Source organism: Pelodiscus sinensis, chromosome 12 (genome assembly GCF_049634645.1).
Source record: "Pelodiscus sinensis isolate JC-2024 chromosome 12, ASM4963464v1, whole genome shotgun sequence".
Lineage (NCBI taxonomy): Eukaryota > Metazoa > Chordata > Testudines > Trionychidae > Pelodiscus > Pelodiscus sinensis.
In genome coordinates this window covers 44,165,117-44,177,700 of record NC_134722.1, presented here as the reverse complement: position 1 = coordinate 44,177,700, position 12,584 = coordinate 44,165,117, and the positions used below count along the sequence as shown (strand labels likewise).

Here is a 12,584-nt window from a genome sequence, read left to right as displayed (position 1 = left end):
CCACTTCCTAACTTTAAAAATAAATAGCTCTGCATTCTCCCATTTTTTTGCTAGTAGCAAAAAAAGAAAAACAATGAAAAGAGAAAATCAATTCTTAAAGGGTATGAAAGTTAATTAATTACATCTGAATTTAAGTCATCCATTTTAACGTTGCCTCTCTCACTAACATAAGTATGACCATACTGGGTCAGACCAAAGGTCCATAGAGCTCAGTAACCTGTCTTCTGACTAACTGGCTCCATGCAGCTCAGAGTAAACCATTTTAGAAAAATGGAAAATAACTTTCTGAAGAGGAGAGCCTATTCTTCTCAAGTGCATAGCTGGTGATTAAATATTCATAGGGTTCTGTAGCTTTGTAAAAGGAGTTTCTGCAACAGCGACAAATTATCTCATTAGAGCCTTCTTGGAATGCAGATAAATATTTATGAAAAGGTTTGCAGTGAATGACAACAAATTAGCCCCGTAACCTCTGATTTGATTAATAACAGCTAGGAGACAGCCATGGAAGGAACTACAGGTTGAACTACAGGTTTTTGTATGTTTGTTGCACAAGGTTAAGGTGTCATTTCTGGGTTTTTAATCTAACACTCAAAAAAATAATAAATCTTCCTGGAAGAAATAAAAGGAGAGACAGAGGGAAAAAAACAAGCTTGTTCAAACCAAGAATCTATATACAGTAAGGTACTTTCTGCATTCAACTGAACACTTACATCTTCACCAGATACATACTTGTGGAAGAGGTGCCCACATGGGAGTTTACGGGCAGTTTGCATGGAGTCCCAGCAAATGGCACAGTCATCGTTATTGACAGCTAGCTCTTCAGGAGTTGCAATTGCAAACCTATAATATGAAAAGACAAACATGATCACTTCAATCACCTCTGCTTTTTAAATATAGCAAGAGCTGCCAGGAACAAATTGATAACCTTAACAGTAACAACTTTAAAAACAATGAATAGTCCTGCAGCACCTGAGAGACTAACAAAAAATGTAGATGGTATCATGAAAGACGGGTCATTTTCCTGGAAAATGAGGGCTATCCTGGAAAATAACCCCTCACTCTCACAGGCTTTGGGAGACAGAGCAGTCCTTGCCCTACAGACTACCCCCTAACCTCAAACAAATTATTTCCAACAACCATGCAGCACACCTCCATCATACTCATCCAGGAACACACCCCTGCCATCAACTCCGGTGCCAACTCTGTCCACAGAGCCATACAAGCGACATCATCACAGGACCTAAACCAACACATCAGAGGCTCATATAACTGCACATCCACCAATGTGATCTATGCCATCAAGTGCCAGCAATGCCTCTCTGCCATGTATATTGACCAAATTGTACAGGCTCTACCATGAAGGATTAATGACACAAATCAGATATTCAAAAAGGTAACACACAGAAACCTGCTGGGGAACATTTTAACTTGCCTGAGCATACATTAATGGATCTCAAAGTTTTCATATTATTACAAGACAATTTCAAAAAAACAGCATGAAAGGGAATCTGCAGAACTTAATTTAATTTACAAGTCTGATTCCCACAATAGAGATTTAAACAAAGACCTTAACTGGATTAGACACTACATTCCATAACCTAAGGACATAAAAAGCCAACCACCGGGTATTTAAGAGTACTTAGAATCAACACTATCAGCTTCATTTAGCATGGACACTCTAATTGACTATTCCTTTCCCATTTTTTGTCTCCTTTCCTGTCCCACCCCATCCCCTCTCTTTCTCTGCTATTTACTTGGAACTCTGTCGACAAAAGGCATTATTCCTCGCAGAATGAGGTTTACTGCCGTCAACGTTATGTTGACAGAACTCGGCGGCAGTGTAGACGCAGGTATAGTTTTGTTGACAAAACTACATTTTTGTTGACAAAACCTTGTAAGTCTAGACACACCGTAAGGTGCTACAGGACTATGTGTTGTTTTTAAAGTTTTTTTCAATTACGGATTAACACAGCTACCTCTCTGAAACTTTTAAACAGTAACAAATCACCAGAACCAGATGGCATTCACCCAAGAGTTCTGAAAGAACTCAAATGTGAAACTATTAATTGTGGTTTGTAAACTACCATTTAAGTCATGATCTCCTTGCAAATACTAATACAATATATACTGACACTGGAAAGGAGAGTAAAAGGCATTCACTTAGGCTATACAGTTTATCTGGGGAATGTTTAGGATCCATGCTATACAAAAACAAGTGAAACAGAGACCTGTAAAAACAGATAAAAGATCTCCTGGTTGGAAACTTTCACCTTGTGTGTGTCACCAACTCAAAGAGTAGAAGCCCCAGAGCAAATTAACACATGGCTTCAGCTGGATCAGGAAATGTGTGTTTCACAAGCCCTTTATATTAACATATGGTAAATACCACAACTTCCTCACCCTCATTCATTTATCAGGAGGCTCTCCAACTCAGCACTTTAAACTCACTCATCATATGCTCACCTAGCTTCCATGTTCCCAACTACACGCAGGTAGTTCTTGTGACGACGGATTCTACGCTGAATCTCATGGAACAAATAACGCAGCTGCATAAAAATCACTAGGCTGGCCATCGACAACCAGATATTGCCAAATAGCTTTAAAACAAAACAAAACAGTATTCAGAAATGAATGCCAAGAAACTGAACAGAAAAATTGAAAAATGTGAAAATGCAGTACATGTCACACAAGTCACTATGGATAGCAAAGCAGAATGCTCCTGTCTGAATGGCTCTGAAAATTCCAATCTGGATGCTGCAGCTGTTCCGCCATCACATGTAAAAATTTTGCCTGTAATTTATGTTTTCAAAGAAACATTTACTCAGACTTCACAACCTAGGAAGGGAGGAAAGTTTCAGTTACAAGATTACTTCTGCCTACGGGCACTGGATGAGGTTCTTACTAGCAGTAAGAAAAAAAATACAGAGAAAAAACAGTATTAACTCAGGTTATTTTGTATTCTACATTGAAATAGACTCACAAGAACTACCTCCAATTTACATTGTTGACACTATTTCAATAATGAAGTATTTATGACAAAAAAGTTACATTCACTTCTAACCAGTGTGATGTCTTTTGTTGGGGATGGAAATAATTTGTCTTTTGACAATTCAAGCCTGACATTATTCAAGTACATATCAGTTTGAAGTGAAACATCTGCAAAATACATTATACAGATAGTTATGCCAAAACAAAATGGTTTTCAGAAAGTTCAATGAAACAGGAATGCCAACAGAGCAATACTGCATTTCCATCTCCTTAGACACCTTCTATGTAATGTTCAGCCCATTATAAATTAAAAATGTGTGTCGCTAGGTCACTTATATTAAGACAATTATGTTTGCTTAACACTGACTAGTGTCACATACCAGCATGTGAATATGATGCATCAGGTCCAGTGAAAGCAAGGTTAGCTCCATGACAAAATCTGTATAATACACATATGTTCCCTTGCCCTCCCAGGTTCCTTCATGGTTGAGATCCCAGAGATGAATTACATAGCTGTAAGAGAAGAGAAGTCAACTTCATTATCAATAGTTTATATTTCTAAAATTTGAACTTGATTCTAACATTGTATGGATTTTACAATAGTTTTCTTTTCTCCTGCTATCTCTCCTCTTTCCATCATTCTTCAGTCTATCTTACTGACCTGACTAATTAATTCAACGTTATTAATAGCTTCAGGGGTTAGCTGAGTTAGTCTGTTACAGATAAAAACAACAAATGGTCTGGTAGCACTTTATAGACCAACAAAGCATGCAGATGGTATCATGAGCTTTCATGGACACAGCCCACTTCTTCAGATGACCGGAGTTATGAGTAGGGGATTTGAAAACTGGAAATAAATAGGAGAAGGGAAGGGGGGAGGGGTAAGAGACTGATGCTCTGTCTCCCACCATAATAAGCAAGGCAATCAGAATTCAGCCCTTGGTCTTGGGATATGTTGGCATCAGAGACAAAGGATGTATCTGAATGTTCACTGAGATAATTTTGTATGCAATAAAAGCCAGCATACTGCCTGTTGTTATGCATTATGGACAACAATCAAATATATATTATCACAGGTTGCTAACTTTAAGCCCTATAGTTACATTTGAGTCCATTCTTCATACTATTATTCATAACTTCCTTAGTTGTATGTTCACTACTGATCTTTATTGAAAAATATGATCTACAATATATAATCTTTGTCCCTCTCAAAAAGTCCCATTTGCAAACAAACAAAAGAACTGAGTACCAACTTCAAAGTGAAGCACTTATCTGCACCAACATTTTGGCATGGGAAAAACATATGATACTTACCGTAAAATCACATGAGCAGTTCTCACCGTCACAAGGAGAGACTGTAGGGAAAAAAGGTCAGTCATTAATATACCTCCTCCCCATTTTACAGATAGGGATATTGAGACAGGGAGTGGAAGGAACTATGCAAGCAGTCATAATGGCTGAACCAGGAGTAGGGTTAAGGTCTCCTGACGCCAAACTCTTCACCCTGTCTTATGGGCCATGCTGCCTCCTAAAGCCTTAATGTTCTAAAGTCCTGTCCATGCTAGCATCAGAACCCTGCTAGCATCCTGAGCCATACATAGAACAATTCTCATCCCATTGTGGCCAGGGACTGAGTATGAAGCTCAAAGAAACTCTGATGCTTATTAGCAGCTAAAAGTTTCAAAAGGGAACAAGAATAGCACCTTTAAGTCATTTTCTTTCCTTTTGTTGAGGTAAATGTAATCATCCAGGAATAATTTCTCTCTCTAGTCCAAAGTAGTCTGGGCTGTGAGAAGAATTTAGTTATACCAGAAAGCAAGATTAAATCACGTGCCTATTCAAAAGGCAAACCTCCAGAAAAATTGTCTGAAATAGCACAACTAGCTTGTCCATCCCAATGGACTTTGGAGTGGTTTTCCATACATTCTCAACTTCTGAGAATCCCAGAATCTCCATCATTACCCTACCACATCTTTGCAGTCTCATGACACATAACCTGTGTCTTCCAAGCTAAGGACAGTCTGTCCCCACCACTCCTCAATTAACTGAAGGGGAGGGTATTGAGCACAAGGATGTACAGTACTGAGATTTCAGTGGATTTGACTGTGCATACGTTTTTATTAAAAAAAAAACACCTTCCACAGGCTAAAATTAAGCATAAAAAGGAGAGGATTGTTAAGAAATGCCAAACAGTACTTAAAGTAATAATATTGTAGTCTCGGTCCCTGTTTAGTGATTTTTTAAAAGTGCTGTTAGAACATTCTTTAGTATAAGCCTCCATCGTATCTGTTGGCTGCTTTCTTTCTTGGGCACTTTGGAATACATTTCTAGGATTTTCTTTACAATAATGCAGCCATTTGTCTGACTGAAATCTTCATATTTTATGACTGGCAAATCATCCAAGCAACACATCTAAAAGCAAGTAATGCTTTTACTTTTCAGTCTAAAAGCAAGTAATGCCAACAAATCCCTCAATACTATACTATGCCATAAAAAGTTAAGTCAGCCACACAACCTGTTCCTGTCACACACACACTACAGTGAAAGCTTCTTATGTTGCTGATGCAATCACATACCAAACAACAGAAACAGAAAGGTCACTGTACTTGTTCTCAAGATATTTTCTAGTTACAGGAAACTTTTCTGAGTATGCCAATGTGCAAAAGTAAACATACAAATTAAAACCCTGTGGTGAAACAGAACGATAATAAGATCTGTTTGATGGATAAGATGTTGAGCATGGATTTAAGACAAAGCCAGGATATGGCATAATATGTCTGATGAAGAAAACATCTGTCAAAGGAAAGCTCAAAGAATTTAGGCCCCACCTTTTAGCTATATTAAGAATTGTAATATGATGGTCTGTGTGCTATGGAGTCTAAATAGTTTATTTTAATTCACCACTTTATTATAACGATATTTGTGCTATTTAGTGCTCAGGGAGCAAGAACAACAAAATTAAACAAAATGGCCAATACAGAATTAGGTGAAGTGATCCCTGTATGGTATGTAGAATCCATAAACACACACTGATCTAACAAGGATGAAGGAGGTTACATTGAAAACAAAATATCGTATCACTAGTTAATGCACATCTACAATTGAGTTTTTAAATGCAGAAAAGGGCATTTACTTTCCCCTGGCACCTGCAACAGCCCAAAACAAAAGAACACTGCCTGTATATCTCTACTTCTGGGAAAAGGATGAAAGAACAAACTCATTAGTCATATTGCTTAATCCACTACTGGAAAACACTCAGATACTATAGTGAGGAGTATGGTACAAGAACCTGCACAGAATTATACTTCTATCTAGCATCTAGAACATGGAGACCTGGGAGATGGGTCAGAAACGGTAGGGAGCATGGGCTATAATGGCAGAGAGAAAGGAGGATCAGGGCAAACCTGGGAGGCAAGGTCAAATCAGTATCTTAGATGCCTATATACAAATGCGAGAAGTATGGGTAATAAGCAGGAAGAACTGGAAGTACCAATAAATAAGTACAATTATGACATTGTTGGCATCACAGAAACTTGGTGGGATAATACACGATTGGAATGTGTGTATGGAAGGGTACAGCTTGCTCAGGAAAGATAGACAGGAAAAAAGGGAGGAGGTGTTGCCTTATATATTAAAAAAGAACACACTTGGAGTGAGGTGGAGATGGACATAGGAGACGGAAGTGTTGAGTCTCTCTGGGTTAGGCTAAATGGGATTAAAAACAAGGGTGATGTCATGCTAGGAGTCCACTATAGGCCACCTACCCAGATGGAAAAAGTGGATGAGGCTTTTTTTAAACAACTCACAATATCATCCAAAGCCCAAGATTTGGTGGTAGAGGACTTCAACTATCCAGATATATGTTGGGAAAATAACACAGCGGGGCACAGACTATCCAATAAGTTCTTGGACTGCATTGGAGACAACTTTTTATTTCAGACGGTTGAAAAAGCTACCGGGGAGAAGCGGTTCTAGATTTGATTCTAACAAATAAGGAGGAACTGGTTGAGAATTTGAAAGTGGAAGGCAGCTTGGGTGAAAGTGATCATGAAATCATAGAGTTCACAATTCTAAGGAAGGGTAGAAGGGAGAACAGCAAAATAGAGACAATGGATTTCAGGAAGGCGGAAAGGTATAACAAGTGGGGTTCCGCAGGGGTCTGTTTTGGGACCGGCTCTCTTCAATATCTTCATCAACGATTTAGATATTGGCATAGAAAGTATGCTTATTAAGTTTGCAGATGATACCAAGCTGGGAGGGGTTGCGACTAATCTGGAGGATAGGGTCATAATTAAAAATGATTTGGACAAATTGGAGAAACGGTCTGAGGTAAACAGGATGAAGTTTAATAAAGACAAATGCAAAGTACTTCACTTAGGAAGGAACAATCAGTTTCACACATACAGAATGGGAAGTGACCGTCTAGGAAGGAGTACGGCAGAAAGGGATCTAGGGATTATAGTGGACCACAAGCTGAATGAGAGTCAGCAGTGTGATGCTGTTGCAAAAAACAAACAAACAAACAAACAAACAAACAAAACAAAAAACCATGATTCTGGGCTGCATTAACAGATGTGTTGTGAGCAAGACATGAGAAGTCATTCTTCCGCTCTACTCTGCACTAGTTAGGCCTCAGTTGGAATATTGTGAGCACCGCATTTCAAGAAAGATGTGGAGAAACTGGAGAGGGTCCAGAGAAGAGCAACAAGAATAATTAAATGTTTAGAGAACATGACGTATGAAGGAAGGCTGAAAGAATTGGGTTTGTTTAGTTTAGAAAAGAGAAGATTGAGGGGGGACATGATGATAGTTTTCAGATGTCTAAAAGGGTGTCATAAGGAAGAGGGAAAAAACTTGTTCATCTTGGCCTCTGGGGACAGAACATGAAGCAATGGGTTTAAACTGCAGCAAGGGAGGTTTAGGTTGGACATTAGGAAAAAGTTCGTAACTGTCAGGGTAGTCAAACACTGGAATAAATTGCCCAGGGTGGTTGTGGAATCCCCAACTCTGGAGCTATTTAAGAGTAGGTTTGAAAAATGTAAGAGATGGTCTATCAGAGATGGTCTAGACAGTATTTGGTCCTGCCATGAGGGCAGGGGACTGGACTCGATGACCCCTTGAGGTCCCTTCCAGTCCTAGTATTCTATGATTGCATAACATTTAAATACCAATGATCAGACAGGGAGTTACGTGTGAACTGTAACACATTCAATACAGCCAAACTAGAGTTGCTGTCAGAACCACACCTGTATGTCCTGCCTTTTATACTATTACATTTCAACCCAGTGTTGTATTTATGTAATTAATTTGCATTAAATTTCCTTTAACTGAAAAAAGTTATAGAAAAAAGAGGCTAACTTGATACAGGGATGTTAAATATAGTGTAATTGAATACTCGTGTAACTGCATTAAATCTTACTATTTACACAACAATTCGATAGTCCCCGGGGATAAGGCTGTTTAAAAAACAGTTCCCTGTGCAGACTGGCTGCCTGCCACTTTGTGCTCCTGCCTATGATACAGAGGCAGCAGCGTGGGGTGGCAGCACCCCTATCCATGGGGTCTGAGCTCCCAGCAGACTGAGGCTGGTCCAGCAGCAGGTCCCACCCGTGGAGGGTCCACGCTCCCTTCAGACAGAGGCCACTGCAGGGGGAAGGAACAGGGGAGACTGCTGCGAAGCAGCCTCTGTCTGCGGTGGCCCAGGCTGGCTGCAGACAGAGGCTGGTCCCCGGCAGTACCCCCTGTCCACAGAGGGTCTGAGCTACCCACGTCCTGAAGCTGGAGCAGCCTCTGTCCTCGGGGAGCCCAGACTCCGCCAGGGAAAGAGGCTGCTCTTGAGGTCCAACCTCTGACCATGGCGGGACCAGGCTCATCGCGGACAGAGGCTGCTCTGTGGAAGGCAGCACAGCATTTGTCTGCAGGGAGCTGTGGACAGGGTCTGCTGCCAGGGACCAGCCTCTGTCTACAGCCAGCCGTGGACAGCTGCTCCTTCACAGGGCAAAGGAGGAGCAGATGGCACCACGGAGCTAGTGCTGGGGGGAACCAGTTTTTAAGCTGGCTTCCCCAAGCACGGGCTGCCTGCCTGCCCCCCTTGCTGCCCCTATAATCTTTATACTGCAGAGCCCACAGCACAGAGCCAGCTCCCCGGGAGCTGGTGTGCGCTGGAAGCACAGATGACAGTAGGTGCCCTGGGAGTGGGGCTGGAAGCCAGCGTGTAACTGTTAATAGTAACCAATAAGCCTAGGCTCATCAGTTAATAGTATAACCATTTAAAAAATTATCTCTCTAATTCACACGCCTCCTCACAACTCATCTCTGACATCCTGATGAGAAGAGAGGGGGATAGGGAACACAAAGAGAAAAAACCCTAGCTAGAATCTGAAAAAAAATCACTTACATGACTCTAGTGAAAACACAAGGGACTAAAGCTAAATCAATGTTTGCAAAATGAGAAGAGAGACTAATAGGATACAGGTTGAACCTCTCTAGTCAGGCATCCTCAGGACCTGACTGGTGCCAAACCAGACAATTTGCCAAAGCAAGGGAGATCAGTATTATAGAGAGTGGGTCAATCTCTCTCTCCTCCCCCCCCCCACCAACGTGAATAAATGGAATACTGTACCACTTGCAGTGATGCATAATAATATATGACTGTACTGATGCACTCTATATGAGTCTATGCCTACCCAAGGTTTATCAACTCTCTTCATATCAAAGTGTTAGTGTTGTTACACAATTTTACTGTTTTGGCACAAGAAAATAAGTAGATAAAGCATCAACACTATGCTTATGCTTAGTGGTATTAAGCACTTCTGCTACTTGCTGGTCTTTTAGACATTTAGGGGTGAATTAGAGGCAAATAAAAGTCAGGACTGTTGGCTGCAAAAAACATTATGGGACTGTAGGAAAGTTGGTCACACCCATAATGAACAAACATTTGACTAACTAAAATCATGCTAGGACACAGATGTTGCCGGACCAGAGACATTTTTCCTGTACTTTTAAAAATCCAGTGCAATTAAATATACACAGATGCAAAATAGTTGGTAGTGTCCCTTTTAAGTGTCACACAGACAAAAGTTTTCCGCTGCAGTTTTTACTACTTTTTCCTTTAAGTTTGAGGATCATCACTATATGTTCAGAGGCCTACAGAAAAGAACGCGAGTAGACCTCTTGAGACTCAACCTTGCACGCACACACAAGTAATTTCAAACACGAGTACAGGCTCACTGAAATCAAAGACTCCACTCATGCAAGCAAGTTCTGTCAGGACAGCGGCCATAACTTGTTAATAAGGCCTGAGCACCTATATCAATTCATTTATACTTCTTGATTTTTCAATAATTTGTTTTTAAAAATACAATGGTATGAGAGATGCATCTGTTTTTATCTCAGTGTTAAACTTCAGACGGCAAATCATCTTTGCCTGCAGAGGCGATAGCCATGATAAATCCGTTCAGTACTGCTTACTTTTGGTACAGCTGAAATCAAGACATCTGTGTACAAGAAAAATTAATGAGCCTGGTTCATCTACTATATATTTGAGAGAGTTTGTCTGTTTGTTCAAGAAATCCTCCTAAATGGTAAGAGCTAGGAACACCAAATTCCATACACCAGTGGTCCCCAAAGCAGTGCCTGCAGGCACCATGGCGCCCACCAGGGCATTTGTGCGCGCCCGCTAAGTGACTAGGGCAGGCCCAAGCCATTCTTGCATCCCGGGCGCACGGCGCATGAGTGGCCCCGCCCCCGGACACCCAGCAGCCCCAAAAGGTTGGGGACCACTGCCATACACAGCTTTCTCTTATAGTAACTTGAAGCTACATAAGAGTTTGATTGTGCCAGGAAAATGGAATATCCCTGGAATAGGATTGCTTCTCATAAAACCATACAGAAAAGACACAGAATCCACAGGCTGGTGAAAGGGACTGGCTGCAGCTGTCCTATCACCTCTGTCCGGGACTGCCTCAGCCCCAAAGCCTCCCACTTCCCAGGTGTCCTTTAGGGAAGGCGGTGGGGGGCTGAACATCCCAGATTCATACAGGAACATTGCTGGCTGTTGCCCCTCGCTCTCTGATGTAGGGGAAGTGCACCGTTTGCTGCATTCCTCACTCAGGCTGGGGAGTGCAGGCGGCAGACAAGCTATGCACTTTCCAAGCATCTCTGGTATGAATCTGGTGGGGGCAATTGGGCCCCCCCCCCATTTTTCCCTGTACACACCCCCACACAGAGTCCCCTGCCCAGAGCCCTTCTTCACCCCCCCCCCCAACCTTGACTCCTGTATCCCTGCAGTCCCAGCCCGCTGCCATGAGCCCCTCCTTAAGGACCCAAGCATCGTCAGGTAAATGTAAGAAACCCAGGAAGAATTAACTGAGGTGCCTATTAAAATGAAAGAGGCCATGTTAGAAATAACTCAGCTATGAGAAACATTCATATGACAAACCTTCCATTTCACTCCACCTGCTGGCCCATTTGTGTGTTCAAGTCAATCTGAGCTGAAATGTTAATACGAGTGTCAAATATTTAAATTGCCACAGCCCTGCAGTAGACACCTCTGCTCTAACCATATGCCTCCAATCATCCCTCAGAAATCCTCCAGGTCTGGTGGTACTAGATCCTCTTAATTCCTCCTTCCCAGTTCTTTCCTTCTCTCTATCTGTATTTGGACTGATTCAATATATTCTAATAAAATATATTCTAATAAACACGTCACCTAATTCTTCCTGTATTTCTCATGAAACATGCTCATCAGTTTTTTTCTTGATTTCATCTGTGCCAAAAGTAGTCAGCATTTATCATAGTGTCCACGACTTCAAGCAAAGATGATTTGCAGTCCTAAGTTGAACTCCAGAATAAACACAAATGCATTGCAAAATAGGACAGTACTTATTTTCATTCTTTCTTGCTGGAAACTTTCAAAAACCAAACTGCAGAAGCCCCACAATAAACCAAAGTTAAGAGGAAAGACACAGTGCCAATCAACTTGCATATAAAGGAAGTCTCACCTCTGCTGCCATGAAAGCTAGTGTGTGCATTCCATGTGTATAGCCGATAACTCCACAGACAACTGCTAGACCACAACAGGAGAGTAACATGGCAGACAGCAGAGTCAGAACTCTGACGTGGCTGCTCATTGGTGTGGTGGGAGAGAAGGAAAGCTGCAACAGATTAATACAAAATAGTGTTAAACTGCTCCTCTCCCTGTTGCTTTCACACAGCAAATATTCATTGAATAATTATTTCCTGAATAACGATGCAACCCCAATCACCTAATTAAGCAACTATGTGGGTAGGGGAAAAGAAAAAAAATGCGCATACACACTCCCTAAGGTCTTGTGACGCTAGCTTTCATTTACATTAGATGGTGCTTGGTACTGCCATCAGTGTAGGGGACTGGACTTGATGACCTCTTGAGATTCCTTCCAGTTCTATGATTCTATAATTCACAGATTTTAAAGCCAGAAGGGACCATTGTGACCTTCTAGTGTGATGACCTCTATAACACAGGTCACAGAATCATATCCAGCAGTTCTACACCAAGCCTTAACTTCTGTATGAGCTAGAGGGTATATTTTAGAATGCCATCTAGTTTTGATTTA

The 12,584-nt window shown here is 41.3% G+C and overlaps 1 protein-coding gene across 2 annotated transcripts in view; it reads right to left on the bottom strand.

Annotated features, from left to right (window-relative positions):
* AMFR (autocrine motility factor receptor) overlaps nucleotides 1-12,584 on the bottom strand; it is a 48,289-nt gene that overhangs the window by 16,698 nt on the left and 19,007 nt on the right. For both annotated transcript variants that reach the window (XM_075940401.1, XM_075940402.1), the window contains exons 4-8: nucleotides 11,991-12,143; nucleotides 4,303-4,343; nucleotides 3,369-3,501; nucleotides 2,464-2,597; nucleotides 730-840 (exon numbers count right to left, since the gene is read on the bottom strand). In XM_075940401.1, the coding sequence (XP_075796516.1) occupies nucleotides 730-840; nucleotides 2,464-2,597; nucleotides 3,369-3,501; nucleotides 4,303-4,343; nucleotides 11,991-12,143 (572 nt within the window). The remainder of the gene's footprint in view (nucleotides 1-729; nucleotides 841-2,463; nucleotides 2,598-3,368; nucleotides 3,502-4,302; nucleotides 4,344-11,990; nucleotides 12,144-12,584) is intronic.